The sequence below is a fragment of the Gracilinanus agilis genome, chromosome 6, assembly GCF_016433145.1.
Source record: "Gracilinanus agilis isolate LMUSP501 chromosome 6, AgileGrace, whole genome shotgun sequence".
Taxonomy (NCBI): domain Eukaryota; kingdom Metazoa; phylum Chordata; class Mammalia; order Didelphimorphia; family Didelphidae; genus Gracilinanus; species Gracilinanus agilis.
The window spans coordinates 214,079,233-214,096,363 of record NC_058135.1 but is presented as its reverse complement, the minus strand read 5'-3'; the positions used below and the strand labels follow the sequence as shown (position 1 = coordinate 214,096,363).

At 39.3% G+C, this 17,131-nt stretch overlaps 1 protein-coding gene across 1 annotated transcript; it reads left to right on the top strand.

The window, feature by feature from the left end:
- The first annotated feature begins 684 nt into the window (after positions 1-684).
- Positions 685-15,855, top strand: GRPEL1 (GrpE like 1, mitochondrial). The gene is made up of 4 exons (XM_044680930.1): positions 685-786; positions 6,342-6,504; positions 7,310-7,391; positions 13,626-15,855. Exons 1-4 carry the CDS (start codon positions 725-727, stop codon positions 13,970-13,972), a joined length of 654 nt encoding a protein of 217 aa, XP_044536865.1. The 5' UTR covers positions 685-724; the 3' UTR covers positions 13,973-15,855.
- Positions 15,856-17,131: the final 1,276 nt, after the last annotated feature.

Here is a 17,131-nt window from a genome sequence, read left to right as displayed (position 1 = left end):
CCTGGAGCACCTTCCCTCTCTGCCTATATCTACTCTGTGTGACTTATGTGTGTATGAGTATTTGGCTGTTGAAAATCGAAGTGCTAGCGTAATTCTAGGTTTGGAATCTTTGCTAGCTCTGGGGTCGTGGTCAAGTCATTTAACCTCAGTTTCTCAGATGTTGTGACTGCAGAGTCCCATAGAAATGTAAATTATGGGCGTAAGCAAAGAGTCCCCACGGTTACTTTCAAAATACTATGCCTAGGTTAGGAATCCAAGTCCCTAAGTGCCCCATACCACGGAGATATTCCGTAACACTCCAGCAGGCCCACACACGTGGTTATCTAGACAATCTCTTTCTTTCTCCACCCCCTTGCCCTCCATTGGTTCTCGCTTCGCTTCCTCCCCGACCCGGAAACTCTCCTCCCCGCCTCTCGTTACCTTTCCCCAGTTTCTCAGTCTAACTAAGGAGGGAAGTGAAGATTGAGGGGAAGATTCTCTTTCCGTCGTCAGATCCCGCCCACAACGAGGCAGCTCCGCCCATATTACGCAAGGATTGGTGGAATTGCTTTTGTTCATTAGGGGGAGGACACATGCCAATTGGTTAGAATTGGGGCGGCGGGCCCTGGTTGCTGCGCATCCCTCTCGCGCCGGCGCACCAAGAGAAATCTAAGCTCCGCTGGTGAGAGCGTGCTTGCCGTTGCGCGTGCTCAGTGTCGGGGTTACGCTGAACTGAGGGGTGGCCATGGCGGCACAGTGCTCAGGTTTGGTGCGACGGACTCTTCCAGCCATAGCTCTCTCGCTCCGGTAAGACGCTGCAGTCTTCTCAATTCAAGGAGAGGGAGTCTCCCTCTCACTCTCTTATCATGTGCCGTCTTTACTGACAGGCAGCCCCCCCACGTCTTCGGCCGAGGCGGAAGGGGCAGCGGAGGTCTTAGGGAACCTCGGGCTTGGACAGACTGCCCGGCCTTCTTCCTAGGAGCTATGAGCTGCTCCGAGTCGGTGCAGGTTTCGTCTCGCCAGTCGCTCCCTCCGCCTTTCCTGGCTCCTGCCAGGGCCAGCACCGCCCCCGGCGTGAGTCTACCCGGGCCACCTAATCTTTTTCTACTTTCCACCCCTCCCCCTGCCCGGTCCACCCTACCCCAATTTCTTTGCTTTTTCCAGCCTTGTTTTCCGGGTCCCTTCCCTCATCTACCCGTCTGACTCCCCCTGCTCCCTACCCACAGCCTGGGTCCCATTTTTCCTTCTCTTGATCCTGAATTTAGGGATAGAAAAAGCAAAAAGAAAATTCTAATTGCCTCTTGTTGAAAAATCACAGGCTCCTTGAATAGTGCTTTTAGATTGCTTCATAGCACTCTGGACTTTTTTCCCAGCAGCATTGGAGGGCATAGTGGAAAGAGCATTGGTCTTTGAATCTGGAAGCTCGGTGATTGACACTGACAGTGTGACCTTGGGCAAGTAACTGAAATCCTTGTAGTGTCATTGTTCTCTTCTGCAAAATGGAAACAATAGTACTTGTGTAAGGTGAAAGGAATTGTGAGGAAAGTTCCTTGTAAATGTTAAGGTGTTATTTATATGAGCTTTTTTTTTGCCCATCTTCTATAAACTTGAAGTCAGAAACATTTGCCTCCAATATAATAGGCATTTTATAACAAATGTTGAATTGAAGGTTATTGGCTCAGAAAAGTTAACATAACTAATTCAGTGAATATATTGAATACCTATAGGATTAAAAGGCATTGCTGGATGATGGAGATAACACGATAGGGTCTCAGTCTTCAGGGACCTTAAGTTCTAACGTGGGGCAGAACAAGCAGGATGTTGTGAAATAGGAATTTTACTACTAACTTCTCAGTTCTGGGGAAAATATAAAGATAAATAAGTCATGACCCTTGCATTTATGTAACTTCCTGTCCAGCAGAGCTGTCCTTTTAAATGTAATAACTACCCTAGTTCAAAGGGGGTCTGACTCTTAAATTACCTCACCGGTTGAAAGATCTTTACCAAAGGAATTAGATTTGTTACAGAGTTTGAAGTCAACTCAGTTTCCTTTTGTGTGCATGATTTTGTGTTCATTGAATAACGCTTTTAAAAGCACAATCTCTTGTTCCCAAGTATTGGGAGTCTACTGTCTATCCAGTACTGGAAGAACTGATTTCAGATCAACATTGTATCACCTTTTACTCTGTATGGTTAGTTTCTTAATAAGATACTGAAATCACTAAGAATAGATCTCTTGTCTTCATGCAGCTTTCAGTTCAGCAAGGTAAATATACATATGTACAATGAACATAATTTGCCTCATTTTAAATGTATATAAGGGAAGTTTATTTGAGGAATCCAAATTATTTTCATAGCAACTGAGACTGTTTTCATACCTAGAATTTCTCTGGTACATCTGAAACAGTCATTGACAATTTATTATTAGCGAGGAGCTATAGTTATGTTAACTATAGTCACTAAATTGGAGGGGAAGATGCTTTTTAGGACCTTTGTGAAAGGGCTGAACTGTGTTCACCTTCACACTGGGAAATCAAGGACAACAGGGAGTTATCCTAACATAGGAGTTTACGCCTAGTAACAGTTAAAGTGAAGTAATAATTGGGAACCTACAGTCTAAAGGTCATAAAGGTGAATGACCTGACTTTCTCCATCTCTGATTGCTAAAAGTCCTTTACCTTTCAGAGTTAGCTTGGTTAGAGAATATCTAGTTAAATTGGCAAGTCCTGAAGGTCTCCTGGGTATCCAATTCATGAAGAGTTTATTCAAAGCAATAGTTATTTATTTTGTACACCTTTGATGTTTCAGTTTACTGAAGGGGATACAAAGAAATAGAAAATCTCTTGGCATTTCTAATGTATTAAAGAGGAGGAAAGGACCTTTAGGGTTCAGTCCATTACCTAGACTAAAACTTTACAAAGCTATCCTCTGTGTCCGTGAGTGGTGTTGAATATATGGTTACTAATTTGATGTGGAAAAATACAGTGATGAAAGCATTAATGCTTGAGTGGAACTGGCCTTTTTCAGCAAGTGATTAATGGGTTGAGCTAGAAAGTGAGTAGAAAAAAATCAGTGGGAAATGTTTGTGGACAGGCTTTTTTTTTTTTTTTTTTTTTTTTTTTTTAACCCTTGTACTTCGGTGTATTGTCTCATAGGTGGAAGATTGGTAAGGGTGGGCAATGGGGGTCAAGTGACTTGCCCAGGGTCACACAGCTGGGAAGTGGCTGAGGCCGGGTTTGAACCTAGGACCTCCTGTCTCTAGGCCTGACTCTCACTCCACTGAGCTACCCAGCTGCCCATGGACAGGCTTTTACTGTAATCGTCCCTTCTTTACTTTCAACCCCAAGAGTTCTGGATTTAGTCTTTGTACCATGGTTTTTTAACCTTGTCTCTGCCAGTGATTGATTATTACACTTACACAGTCTTTAAAAATGTAAGCAAGCTCTTAAAATGAAAGAATAAATTGCTTATACTGGAAGGGAAAACTGAAGCTATTAGGTAGAAGTTAGAGGCAATTTCTTTTAACTAATATACAGAAGTTATTTTTAAATTTTTAGCTTCCTCACAGTGGAATGGCCAGCTTTGTGGAAATTCTGAATAGAACTCTACCAATAGAAATAGGTTGCCTGACCTCTAGTTTCACATCTTCTGGTATTGGCCATCTCAAATTCAACATGTCCAAAATTTAACTCATTATCCTTCCCCTTAAACACTGCCCCCTTCTTTGTTAATGTTGATAGCATCACTGTCCTTCCAATCATCCAAGCTCAAAACCTAAGTGTTATCCCTATCTTCTTATGGTTAATCTCACCCCCTATATCCAATTTTTTGTCATTGCCTGTCAATTTCACTGTTCTAACACCTATCAGATATGGGCCCCCCCTTCTCTCTGATAGTAACATTGCCCTGGTTCAGGCCCTCATCTCCTCATGCTGTATTCAGCTACCATTTTCCTAAAGTGCAGATCTCACCTTCTCTACCTCTCTTACACATATATTTTAAACTCCCTACCCTCCCAACTCTAGTAGTTCCTCCAACATCAAATACAAAGTCTTTGGCATTCAGAGCCCATCATAACCTAGACCTCATCTATTTTTACATTCTTAAAACCTCCTTCTACCATCCCACATTCTTTATTCCAGACACTGGCTTCCTTGATATTCCTTGAACAATACCATCTCTCCACTCCAGCCATTTTCTTTAGCTATCTCCTATACTTAGAATGCTCTCCTTCCTCATCAGTTCTTCCTAGCTTCCTTCAAGTTCCATCTACTACTAGAAGCCATTCCTAATCCCTCTCAATTTTAGTGCCCTCCTCTCTGTTGATTATTTCCTTTTTATCCTGTTTATAACTCATCCATACATATATGTTGAAATGTTGTCTCTCTTATTAGATCATGAGCTCCTCCTGGACAGGGACAGTTTTTTGCCTATTTTTTGCATCCCCAGCCCATTACATAGTACCTGGCATGTGGTAGGCACTTAATAAATGTCTTCTCACTGACTTGGTTTGTTACTATCAGACATGGATATTAGAGAAAAGATGCCTCCATTTAGTGAGAAATTAGACAAGAGGATCTAAGGTTCCTTTCCCCTTTGACATTCTAAGATTAAATGAAATTTTTAATTAAGTTCAAGACCACAGAAGACCAATATGTAATTGATGATGAATGATAGTCTACTAGCATTTATTAAGTCCCAACTATGTACTAGGCATTGTACTAAGTGCCTCATCTCTTACAAAAAGAAAGGCAAAAACCATCCCTGATCTCAAGGACATTCTGATGGGGAGAAAATATGCAAACAACCATGTACAAATAAAATGTATACAGGAAAACTTGGAGATAAAAGAAGGAAAGAAATAACACTAAGGCTTCTTATAAAAGGAGGGACTTAAACCTGAGAATTGAAACCAGGGGAACTTGGAAACCAATGAGAACGGAAAGAGTTTCAGGCATGGGGATAAACCAATGAAAACAGTGCCTAAAAGAAGAACAGCAAGGAAACCAATGTCACTGGATTATAAAGTAGGTTTTGAGTATATTATAAGCTTTAACAAAACTAGAATGGTAAGGAAAGGGCCAGGTTTTGCAGGGCTATGTAATCCAGAGGATTTCTAGTTTATCCTAGTGGTGATAAGAAGCCATTGGAGCCTATTGAATTAGGGGTGATGTGATCAGATTTGTACTTTCAAAAGGATCATTTTAAATGTGTGTAGTGAATGAATTAAATTATGAAGAGACTTGAGGCAGGATTAGTGTAGGCATGAGGGCTTGAGTGCCTGCACCCAGGTGGTTGCAGTTTCAGAAAAAAAGAAGGGGTTCAGAAGAAAGTACTCTTTTTAGCTCTGAGGGGGCAAAGTCATAATCAAACTGGAATCTAGAGAGGCTTGTTGTAGGTGACCTTTGAGTTGAATTTTAAAGGCTAAGTAGGAATTTAGTAAGTGAAGAGGAGATGGGAAGTTATTTATGAACACACATGCTAGGACTGGATCTTTGATTTTATTTCTTTGTGAAAAACTAGGTGAGGCAGTTGTGTCAGCCAAGCCTTCTCTACAACTTAATGTCTTAATTGCCTGGGCCACTGAGTAGCAAATAATCTAGGATCAAGCAGCCATTATGTGTTAGAGGAGGGCCTTTGATTTCTAGACTTCCTCCAGCCTATACTGTGATGGCCTTTGGGGTTACTGAATACAATTTGAGCTAGGAGGCCTTAAATTTAGCTTCTAATCTTGTCTCTAAGTTACTGAGTAGTCTGTGGAAGTTGGATTACATAATCTCCAAGACTTCTGATACCCCTTAAATTCTGTTGTTTGTCATATGCTTTAAAGGAGTATTTAAAGAAATGATAGGGAATTGGAAAGATCATGACTTAGTTTGGCCATTAATACAATTATATTACTAGTTTGTGCTTGAGTGGTTTGTACTAGCCAATCTTATAAGTATTGCACATTTTAGAGCAACTAGATGGAATAATGGATAGTTAGGAAGACTGTTCTTCCTGCATTCAAATCTTCACTCAGATCCTGGACAAGTCACAACTCTGTTTGCTTCATTTCCTCATCTGCTAAATGAACTAGAGAAGGAAATGGCAAACCGTTCTAGTAACTTTGCCAAGAAAACCCCAAATGGAGTAATGAAGAATTAGACACAACTGAACTTTTTACTTTTTTAAGTAAATTTATAGATTTAATCATAACATCTTCCATATATTTAAGAGTTTAACAGTATTTGACTTGAAAGATAATTTTTTCCCTTCTCATGTTTTTGGCAAATGATTAATATGAGGGAAGATTGTTAACAGATTCTCTTTCACTTTTTTTTAGTGGGCAAATTATTAACATTGAATTGAATTTTCTTCAGAACCTCTTCTAGACGGCTCTGTACAGCAACAAAACAGAAAAATAATGGCCAGAACTTAGAAGAGGATTCCAGTCAAAATGAACAGAAGATAGACAGTACCGCTACAGAGAAGACACTAATTGAAGAGAAGGTCAAATTAGAAGAACAGCTGAAAGAAACTTTGGTAAGGTGTTTGAAGAGCACTTTTGGATTCTCATCCCAGTTCTGCCTCTTGCTCTGTGAGACAAGTATAATCCTCATAACAATGTTGCCAACATCCCCCCAAAAAGGTGTCAGTGTAGGATTTTAAGGGGGAAAAAATGCACAGAGGGAAATGCAAAAAAGACAGCTTGGGTGCTAATTTGATTAATTGAATATATACTTTTTAAAGTATGTATTGATATTTAGCCTCATTTAGTTTCTTGTTTGTCAACTTTCAAGTAACAATATGACATTTTTAAAAAACAGAGCATTTGCCTGGAGGTCTAAGTTCTAGACATGTGATTGCTGTTATGGCATTAAAAAGTCTGAGCTTTTTAATTTCCTCATTTATAAGATGAAGGCATTGAACTAGATGGCCTTTAACTTCCTTTTCAGAGCCAAAGTTCTATGGCTCAAAGTGTGTTGAATATTAAAGAGAGTGTTAGGATAGATTCAGGTGAGGTTTTCCAGATCCTTGGTATTACACACCAAAAAAGGATCTGAAAATTGAATTTGATACTCATGTGTATCATGAGTTGTTACGCTAGTACTTTTGAGGGGAGTAATGTCCTTATTGTTAATTAAAGAGTGTTGGGTACTTTAAAGGAGGATTGTTTTTCATCCTAACTTATTCTTTGTCTTTTTCCCGAGTGTTTATTTTTAATAAAGTATGATCGGCAGTAGCAGTGTTAAAATGCTTCATAGCTTGGCATCTTTTTCTGTCAATTCTTAATTACTACTAAAGGAGCAGTGACAGTGGTAATAATCTGCTTTTTTCTTTGTCTTAGGAGAAATATAAGCGAGCCTTAGCAGATACAGAGAACTTGAGGCTACGGAGCCAAAAATTGGTAGAAGAGGCAAAATTATATGGTGGGTGATCCTCTAAATCACAAAAATTAATACATTTATTCACAAGAATGCACTTGTCATAGAATTTGTTTTCCATAAAAATTCTTTTTTTTTCTTCTTTCTTAGTGTGAGAAAATGTAATTGGAAAACTTGTAGTTGGGAACACCTAAGGGAAAGCAGGTACAGCATTGAGTAGTGTAAGATTAAAATTAATTTCCAATACTCCAAGTATTATATTTTATAAAGTTTATTAATAATCACTTGAAGTAAAGGAATAAAAAGGTAATTATCTAAAACAAAATATCAGGCCACATGAGTAGATTTTCCTGCCACTTACCTGACACCACCTCCACCAAACAGGATCACAAGAAGAAAAAGAGGCAGGGCTACACCAAATTTATAATCTCCTTATGTCAGCACATAACATGAGAAGGAATACGGGATGCTGGGAATTGGAGTTTTTGGGTACAGAAATTACACAGAATGGGATGGGGAATGAGGCAAGAGCAAGGCAGCACTCCTTGAGGTATATTTAGATTCAGTGGGAGAGTGTTTGATAATATACATGGAGAGTTATGTGTTTTAGTAAAACAAAATATGACACTTGAAGTGTAATACGTGGTAGCTATAAATGGCAGTAATAGATTTAGAGACTTGAGAACCTGAATACGATCCTGACTCCTGATTACTAGCCAATCACTTAACCTCTCTGGGAAAGTATAGATAAATACTCAAGAGAACTCTTATACACATTTCATTTCTGCCTAGTGGTGCTATGATGGAAAATAATAGGACTAATGTACTTCCCATCATAGTCATACTGCTAAGTACAACAGGTAGGCATCAGGAGAGATGCAATGAAGGATAATCACTAATATATTTTAAAGCTTTGTGCTTTTAATTAAAGAGGAGAGATTACATGTATTTACAAAGATAGTAAGATTGACCAAATTATAATCAAATTTCTTTATTTTTTGGCAAACTCAAGAGTTTTCTCTATAAACTTTAAGAAAAATGCTTTGAAATTAACAGTGCCTAGAAGATCCCATCAAGCAAAATCCTTATTTTCCCTTTTCAAACTAGATTTGTCTCAAAAAAAAGTCTGTAGTGCTACTTATACTACTCTAGAAGATCTCGTGAATGTATTACCTAAAATTTTCAGTTAGGAGTTATACTTTGTGGTACTGATTTTTGAACTTAATATACCAAATATTTCGAATGTGTTTTATATAGGACTTTAGTTATTAAAGAATTACAGTAAAAAATTAAGTCCTCTGGGGAGTTTGTTATTCCTATAGTCCTCCTTTGATGCCTCTTCCTACTTAGCAGGATTCATGGGTTCTTAAAGATTTTTTTCTAGTGAAACACAAATTGTGATGTGTTGCTGCCAGGCTTGAAAGATTTAAATGACTCTTCATAGTTCAGAGAAGAAAGGTGTGCACTCATTTTTGCTTCTTAAACATTTTTGGGTACAGAAATTCATGAAGACTATCCATTGACAAAATCACGTCCTTTATATAATGGAGTAGAATGATTTTCTCCTTCCCATCTTCTGCTTTTTTGTTCCAAAGGGAATGTTTTATTATTTAGTCAAGTGGTTTTTGAGTAGCACTTTGCAAGATGCTAGGCAGAGGTAACTGTTAACAGAGGACAATAGGTTTGGGCTTGGAGGCAGGATGCTGTTTTAAGGATTGCAGCCCCTTCCCTATGGCCTAGTTCTGGGACCTTGAACAAGATTTTAACCTCAGCATCTTTATCCATTAAATGGGGAAATGCTTCTAAGACCCTCATCACAAGGTGTCTATGAAGAGACTAATAATATGTAAACCTTAACGCATGGTAAAATTTGATGAATATAATAAAGTCCCTCTCCTTCAGGAACTCATGTAAATAGCAAGGTCCTTTCTTGGTGTAAGGATTTTTTTTCTTCCAGCACAGGTTGCAAACAATTTATGTAGTAAAGAGCTGAGTCTAGTATAATTGTAGTTTCATTTCCTAGTAGAATATTTTAAGTTTTTTATTCTAAGTCTAGTTTTACTTAAAGGGAAATTATTAATAATTGAATTAGAGGGTTATATGTTATTTTAAATAAACTTTATAATTTTCTTTTATAGCAAGTTGTTGATGATTTCCTTGCGTGGAAATGCCTGGATAATAGTTTCTTTTAAGCAAGACTAAGTCTACCAAGAAACATTTGTCCTCTTGAAGGTGCTGTTTGAATTGAGATTCCAATTCCACAAGCATTAATTAAGCATATACTTGGTGCTAGGAACTATATAGGTATTAAAAGAGTATCAAAGACAAAAATAACCAGGCTCTACCCTGAAGGGCTCTGTCTTCTGTTTTACTGAAGAAAATAAAACAACCAGGAATAAACTTACACAAGTCAACTATTAAGTAATTTGGGGCTAGTAGAGCACTAACAGGGAGAATGAAGAGAGGTCTTGGGATAGGAAGTGGCACTTTTAAGTTGAGCCTGGGCTATAGATTCCTGTAGATGAACATCAGTTGGGCAAATATAATTGTAGTAGTATTGTGAAAAAGGTTGGAGGGCTGGAACATCTAGTGATGGCCATGTGAATGGAGAGAAGGAAACAAAAGCAAGAAGTGTTCTTGAAGAAGGCCTCAAACTGAGGGAGAGGGAAGAAGTTGAGATAATTCCAGGTTTGCTAACATGGTGACTAGTACTCACTAGGAGTGAGGGCCCTCCACAGCAGTGAGAAGGTCTTGAAGAGGACTGGCTTTGGGAGGAGGGCAACTCTGTTTTGGACATGTCGAGTGTAAGCTGTCTGATAGGCAGCTGGTGTAGTGGTTGTGCTAGAGTTCAGAAGGATGAAAGCTGGATGCATCAATTCAGGAGTTATCTGATTAAAGAAAGGGACCTTGTGAGGAGCCAAAGAACAGTGAGACAAGAGGCCAAGCCAGGCCAGACCCCCTAGTGAGGCCGAGGAGACTGCAGCCAAGTGGGCAGGTAAACAAGGACAGAGCAGAGCCCCAGAACCTTGGAGAGGAGACTCCTGTGTAGTGGTGTATGACTGGAAGGAAAAGGACACAGCAGAGCTGAGTGATTGGGAAAGATTAGAGCATGTTTGGCGAGAGGATGGGGGCCAGAGGACAAGGTGAGACTGAAATTAGAAAAGGGGATGATTATGACACCCATCTATTGAAGAAGACAAGAGCAGAGGGGATCCAGGCACAGGAGAGGCTGGCATCAACAAGGGAAGGGCTGCCACAGGAACGCTTAATGTATAAGCCACAAAATTGGCCAAACGAGATTGGGTGTGGAGGAGAGCATAGGTGACAAGGACAGGAAGATAGAATTGGATCTGGTGGAGGAAGTTTTGCCCCAGAGTATCCAGAGGGGCTGTTTGAAATAAATGGTGATGCGGCTGCATCCTGAGAGACAGCCTGGGAAAGGGATGAAGGGACTCAAAGCTGTGGCAAGGATAAAAAATAGGGTTAGCAATATCTGTGAAGGGCAGAACACGTTCCCACACACAGGGCTGAGACTTGGAGACTCAGCTTGTTCCCTATGAAGAGGTGCAGGAGAAGGAAGTTGGGGTCAGAATTGCAGGGTTTGGGGCCAAGGAGACCTTAGTCAAGGGAAGACACCGAAGATAAGTGAGCAAACACATGGCTAACAGCAAAGCCATGGAGGAGAAGGGGAGACAGGCCGGGCTCAGCAAAGAGTTCTGGCATTTCAGCTATAAAATACTGTTTCACCATGGGGTAGAACCCAGGCACCAGAACCAGAAGATTCTGAATTGGAAGGATCCTTGCAGATGGGATGGCTCTCATTTTATAAGCTGAAGAAACAGGCTCAGAGAGGGAGGCAAGACTAAAACCAGGGTGCTTGGGGCTCCCTCACTCGCCAGAACATTCTGTGTGGCTCCAGAATGGATCCGATGTCATTCTCAAAGTATGAAACTGAAGTTAAAAGTTGACACAAAGTACGTTGTTATTTCAGGAAGGGATTACAGCTCGGGGACCTTTGGAAATGTCAGTGTTCTCGTGAAATTGTACTCAAAGAGAAATATTATAGATGTTAGAGGCTTCTTTTTCTTCTATTACCTTTTCATAAGACAAGCCGTACGTTATTTCAGCCCAAGACTATTGATGTTTGTTGATTTCCTTTCACTGATGTAGTTTGCAGCCTCTCCTTAGCTTGTGTGCTCAGACTTTCATAGTTGCTGCAGCTTTTAGAATTTCATTATTGGTATTCTGGAGTGGAGTCCTCCGGTGGGTGACAGGCATCACTTGCCTAATTACTTGAGCCCTTTCCAAATTGGTGGGACCTGCCAGAGTTTGTGCTGCACTGGCCAGCCTTTGTGAATGGAGAATGGTTTCTGTGAGGGAGCAACATCCAAATTGTTACAGATCTACTATGCTTCCACTCATTACTTGTCTGAAAATAATCAAGGATTATACATGGTGAGAACTGGCTGAGAGAGAGAGTGAGTGTGTGTGTAAATTATTTATTCCCCCCCACCCCAAACCCTTAACTTCTGTGTTGGAATCAATACTCTGTATTGGTTCTAAGGAAGAAGAGTGGTAAGGGTGGGCAATGGAAGTCAAGTGACTTGCCCAGAGTCACACAGCTGGGAAGTGTCTGAGGCCAGATTTAAACCTGGGACCTCCCATCTCTAGGTCCGACTCTCAATCCACTGAGCTACCCAGCTGCCCCTTATATTTCTTAATCTGCTATTGATAAGTAGGTGGAGTAGTGGATAGAGCTCTGTGCCTGCAGGCAGGAAGCCTCAGTTCAGCTTCAGACACTTCCTTTGGAGCAAATCATTTAACTTCTGTTTACCCAAGTTTTCTCATGTAAAATGGGGATAATACTAGGGGCCAGTAAGACATTTGTAAAGTCCTGGCACATAGTAGGTACTTAATGCTTATTCCCTTATTTTCCCCTTCCCTAATAATCACTTTATTTGAACATTTAATTTTTGAAAACATGTAGGAAAACTTGAAAACAATCTCTAATTTGATAGTTACCTGCTGAATTATATTTTTAGCTTTGTATCTATTTGACTAATCTTCTCAGTTTAAGCTCTTTCAAGAGCAGGAACCATGTCAAAATCTCCTTTCCTTTAGTAGGCATTCAGCTAATATTTTATATACCTACACAGAGCCGCCTATCTTTAAGACTCAGTATTTCAAAATGTAGTTTCACTCATTCCTTTATCCAAGGGGATTTCATATGAAACTGCAAGGCTCTATTATATACAGCTTGCTTTTTTAATTAAAAAAAAGCACAAAATAAATTTAACCTGTAACTTTTTAAAATTCTTATATTTGTCTGCTAGACTTTATGGCTTTCCTTCTGCTCTCTTTTCTGCATTAAATAAAAATACCTTCAATGACTCCTTTTTTCTGTTCAATCTTTGCTTCCCTGCCCTTATACTCCTTACTGAGAAGAAAAATAAAAAGCTTTGTAACGAATATGCATGCTCAAAACACACTTCTGTGTTAGCTATGTCCAAAAATGCATAACTTACCTTGAATCCATTACATCTTTCATGAAATGAATAGCATTCTTCTTGACTCAGGTCTTTTAGAGTTACCTCTCTTTGTAATTTATGAATATATACTCTAAATTGATCTCCTGGTTATGCTTATTTGGCATCATTTCAGCATAGTAATATTCCATTACTTTCGTATACTATCATTTGTTTAACCATTCTCTAATAAATGAACCTTTTTTTTTTTTTGTCATCTTTCCAATCTTTACATTCAAAGGAAAAAGCTGAGAGTTGCTTTGTTTTTCTAAATCTTTGTGAAATTCTAGGCCATATTTAAAATTTTTCAGCTGTTTTCCCCTCATAAAATCTCATGTTCCAGTGCCAGGAGGCACCTTCAGAATTATCTAGACTCCCTGTTTTTTTTACAGATATGGAAATTAGGTCTAGAAGAGTTGTAACATTTCACATCTCTGTAGCATTATCATCTCAGGTAGGAGAAGATAGAGGAATGTAGGGGAGTTTTGCCCAAGGTATAGAGAAATAGACACACACCTTTTGGTGTGACTGTGACTTGCCAAGCCATATAAGTCCTACCTAAGTTCCAGAACCAGGTCTTGAAGTCCAAAACCAGTGCTCTTCCTACTATATACCAAGCTGCCTCAGTAGTGCTTAGATGACAATTTATCCTTATGTGCATTTAAAGATAAAATTTGTGGTTACTTATGTAAAATAAATCCAAAGTTTTGAATTGACATTAAAAGTACAAATATTCATCTTTTTATTTCTTTAGGCATTCAAGGTTTCTGTAAGGATTTATTAGAAGTTGCTGACATTTTGGAAAAAGCTACAGAAAGTGTACCAAAAGATGAAATAAAGGAAGAAAACCCTCATTTGAAGAACCTATATGAGGGTCTTGTTATGACTGAAGTCCAGATTCAAAAAGTGTTCAAAAAGCATGGTTTGCTCAAATTAAATCCTCTTGGTGACAAATTTGATCCCTATGAACATGAAGCCTTGTTCCATACTCCAATAGAGGGGAAGGAGCCTGGCACTGTTGCACTAGTAAACAAAGTTGGGTATAAGCTACACGGGCGAACCTTGAGACCTGCTTTGGTGGGTGTTGTTAAAGAACCTTAGCAACTCATTTCTCCCCTCCACTCAAATGCCATTCAGCTATTAAACGGATACTTTTCTCCTTCACTTTTCACATTTCCCCGCCCTTCGTGGAAGACTTAAAGTAACCAGTGGCTCAATAGAAAAATCAGCCAGTCTCAAAGTTGCATTATTTAATGAACTGAATAATTTGGAAGGTCTACAAATTGATTTTAGTATTGTATACTTAAAGAACAGAGCCTCTGAGGCACTATTGTACCTGTATAGTATCTTGAATAATGTTTTATTATCTCTTAAAAACCCTGGCTACTTAAAAGGTGTGTTCAAAGAATAAAATGTCTCCAGGAATTGTACAATGTGACTGTCCAGACAGATTTATGAGTTTGGTATCGGGTTTTTTTTTTAAACCGTTTTTTCCTCCTGGAATTTTTTCTTTTCTACTATGAGAAAAGCTCTTTGAAATTTACAAAGTTTTTCTTGGGATACATTGGTATGTTTACAGTGCTGTTTATTCTGAACCATTATGTGAACTTCAAAAAGGAACTATTTAAATAGTATCCAGGTACTATATATAATCCAGTGACCACTACAAATTTCCCCAAGATTTGAATTTTATTTCAGTTTAGTAGTCCTTTTCATTTTTTACCGCTATCATTTTCTCAGTTAAGTAATTTGATTTGGCTCTCAAAATCTGGGAAAATGGTTGCAGCTTTTTGGAGTGTTATTTTTAAAAGTAGAAGTATGTTGAAATCAGTGTCTGAAATAGTCTCAACAAATGTATTTAATTTTACATTCCTTAGTAAGCTCTACTTTCCCAGAGTTTAGGAACTAAGTGCTGGGTGTGCTTTTTAAAACACTGTTTGGATTTATTATTTAAAAGAATTAAAGCCCTAATTTGTGCTATTTTCCCTATTTTCTGGCTTTCATTTTCTATTTCTTAGGTTGTGTTCTTCCAATAGCAATGACCCTCATTATTAGCCTCTTGACATTTCAAAACTTAAAGGTCTAAAATCATGTAATATTGAACTCTTAGCTTTTTTACATACCCATTTTAATTGCTGTACCAATGATACAGACTTTCTTTTCAGTTATCTTCAGCAAATATCATGCATCTACCGTTTATATTATCCTCAGGGGATAAAGATGAAGAAGGAAAATCCCTGGTTTCAGACTTGACAGTTCTAGATATAGCAACTCTACCATGTATTGTTTTGTGCATATGAGCAGAAGATATCTAAAATGGTATAGGGAAGTTTCATTTACAAACACTTTGAGCTGGAATGTTTCAGAGAACACTACATAATGTATGTAGGTAAGGAGATGGCCCTTGAGTGAAATCTTGAAGAGTAGACATTAATATTCCCTAGAAATGTGTGCTGATGTTCCACCCATGAGAGAGGGCTTGAATGAACATGCAGAAAGAAGATAAAATGAAAACACGGAATGGCTAGTTTTTTGCCTGGAAGACACAGTACATGAAGAGGAATAGTAGTAAATCCAACTGGGAAAGTAGATAAATGACCTTTAAATACATAAAGAGTTATGTTTGACATTCAGATGAGTATTGTGTTAATGGCCCAATGAGAGAGGGGTCAGTGAGTTGAGTCTCTCCACCCTTCCCTTAAGGTGCCACTAATACTAGAACAAACTAAGGGGGGCGGGGGGTTCTCTGGATTGGTGGACTTGTAAAGAACGAGTGCCAGGTTTTCAGAGGTCAGAAGGAAGGCTACCACAAATGTTGAGGTATGTGGAGGCCCTGTCAGGATCGTCCCAGAACCTCAGTCAACTAAAGCCTTTCCCCCTAGCCAACTGGCAACTGCAAGGGGTCTGGCTCTGATGGTTTCAAACAAGCAATTCTTCACAGCCCCTCTTCCCTTCATTGTCTGTGAATAAAATCTGGAACTTGCTGTCTGACTGCTGTTAATTTATTGCTGATAATCAGGGTTGTTGATGAGGGTGATGGGTAGAGGAAACTAGGTAACCCCAAGGATCTAAGCCCCAAGTTGGGTATACCAATTCAGGCTTCAACCCAAAGTTTCTCCTTCCCTCTATCTCTAGCTCCTATCTTATTACTATAATATAAATATGTTTAGGTAGGGTCTCTCAGTAAGGAAAAGGTGAGGACAGGGAGATTTGGGGGTCCACTCCCAGATACCAAATCCCCAATGAACAAGAGGTCTTGGTAGAAACAAAATGGCTGCTGGCTGAGAAACAAGCTTCCAGGATTCACTCCAGTTCAGGAAAACCCATAGGTTGGCTCTTGGGTCGACTTGAGCATGCTCGTCTCTGTCCTTCTTCCTTGAGCTCTCAAAAGCACAAAGCCCCTCTCTCTCAGGCTTCTCCCCAGAATTCCCGGCTGTTTCGAACTGATGTTCTTGGCTCATGCTCCCCCAGCATGCAACATTCTGTGCAGAATTCTCTTTCCTCACACTTTGTTCTTACAGTATGGAAAATAAAAATTTGGAAGCCATATTGTAGGGAAATTAGGAAAGTGAAGATGACAGGCTGATCGGCTGTGTTGGCATTAGTCCCTGGACATACACCTTGATGGTACAGAACTGATCTTCTGAGTATCCTGTCCAGATTATCAACCATTGAGATTTCACTGGCTGGAAAGAGGTTGAGTTTTAGGTCAGACACACTGGTGGACAGTTGTGTCAAAAGCCTTTATTCACTCTCCCTTCTGGATTAATTGCTGCTACCTACTGGATTCCTGAAAGACCTTTGGAAGACAACAGACTTGAACTCTCCCAATCAGTCCATTTGGACCTGTTTCACCTTCCAGATGTACTTTACTTTAAATACCATCATAGGGAACACTGGATGGGATTGAGTTAGGCAGCTGGGTAATTAGTATAGAGAACCTGTTGGAGCTTGGTGGGAGGGAATCCAGACCTTTCCAAGTTAGTTTATCCCAATCCCTTCCCTTCCCTATCCCTGTTAATTTAATAAACCACCTTGTTGTTGTAACCTTAACAGCCTCTCCCTGAAATCCTTACCCAGGTCAAGTTATTGGTCCAAGAATATTTATTTAAGAACCTAGAGATTTGGTTATCATTCATCCAATCTATATACCACTTATTAATACCCTGTCAATACCTATTAAATACCTATCAATATTTAACCCAGCCGCATTTTTTATTTTTTCAATATGAAGGATGGACTGTTACAGGATTTGCCACT

Bases quoted from the DNA above. Each gene is read 5' to 3' on its own strand.
- GRPEL1 (XM_044680930.1), top strand. From the start codon at position 725: ATGGCGGCACAGTGCTCAGGTTTGGTGCGACGGACTCTTCCAGCCATA. The intron at 6,505-7,309 runs GTAAGGTGTTTG...TCTTTGTCTTAG, and splicing joins AACAGCTGAAAGAAACTTTG to GAGAAATATAAGCGAGCCTT. The intron at 7,392-13,625 runs GTGGGTGATCCT...TTATTTCTTTAG, and splicing joins AGAAGAGGCAAAATTATATG to GCATTCAAGGTTTCTGTAAG.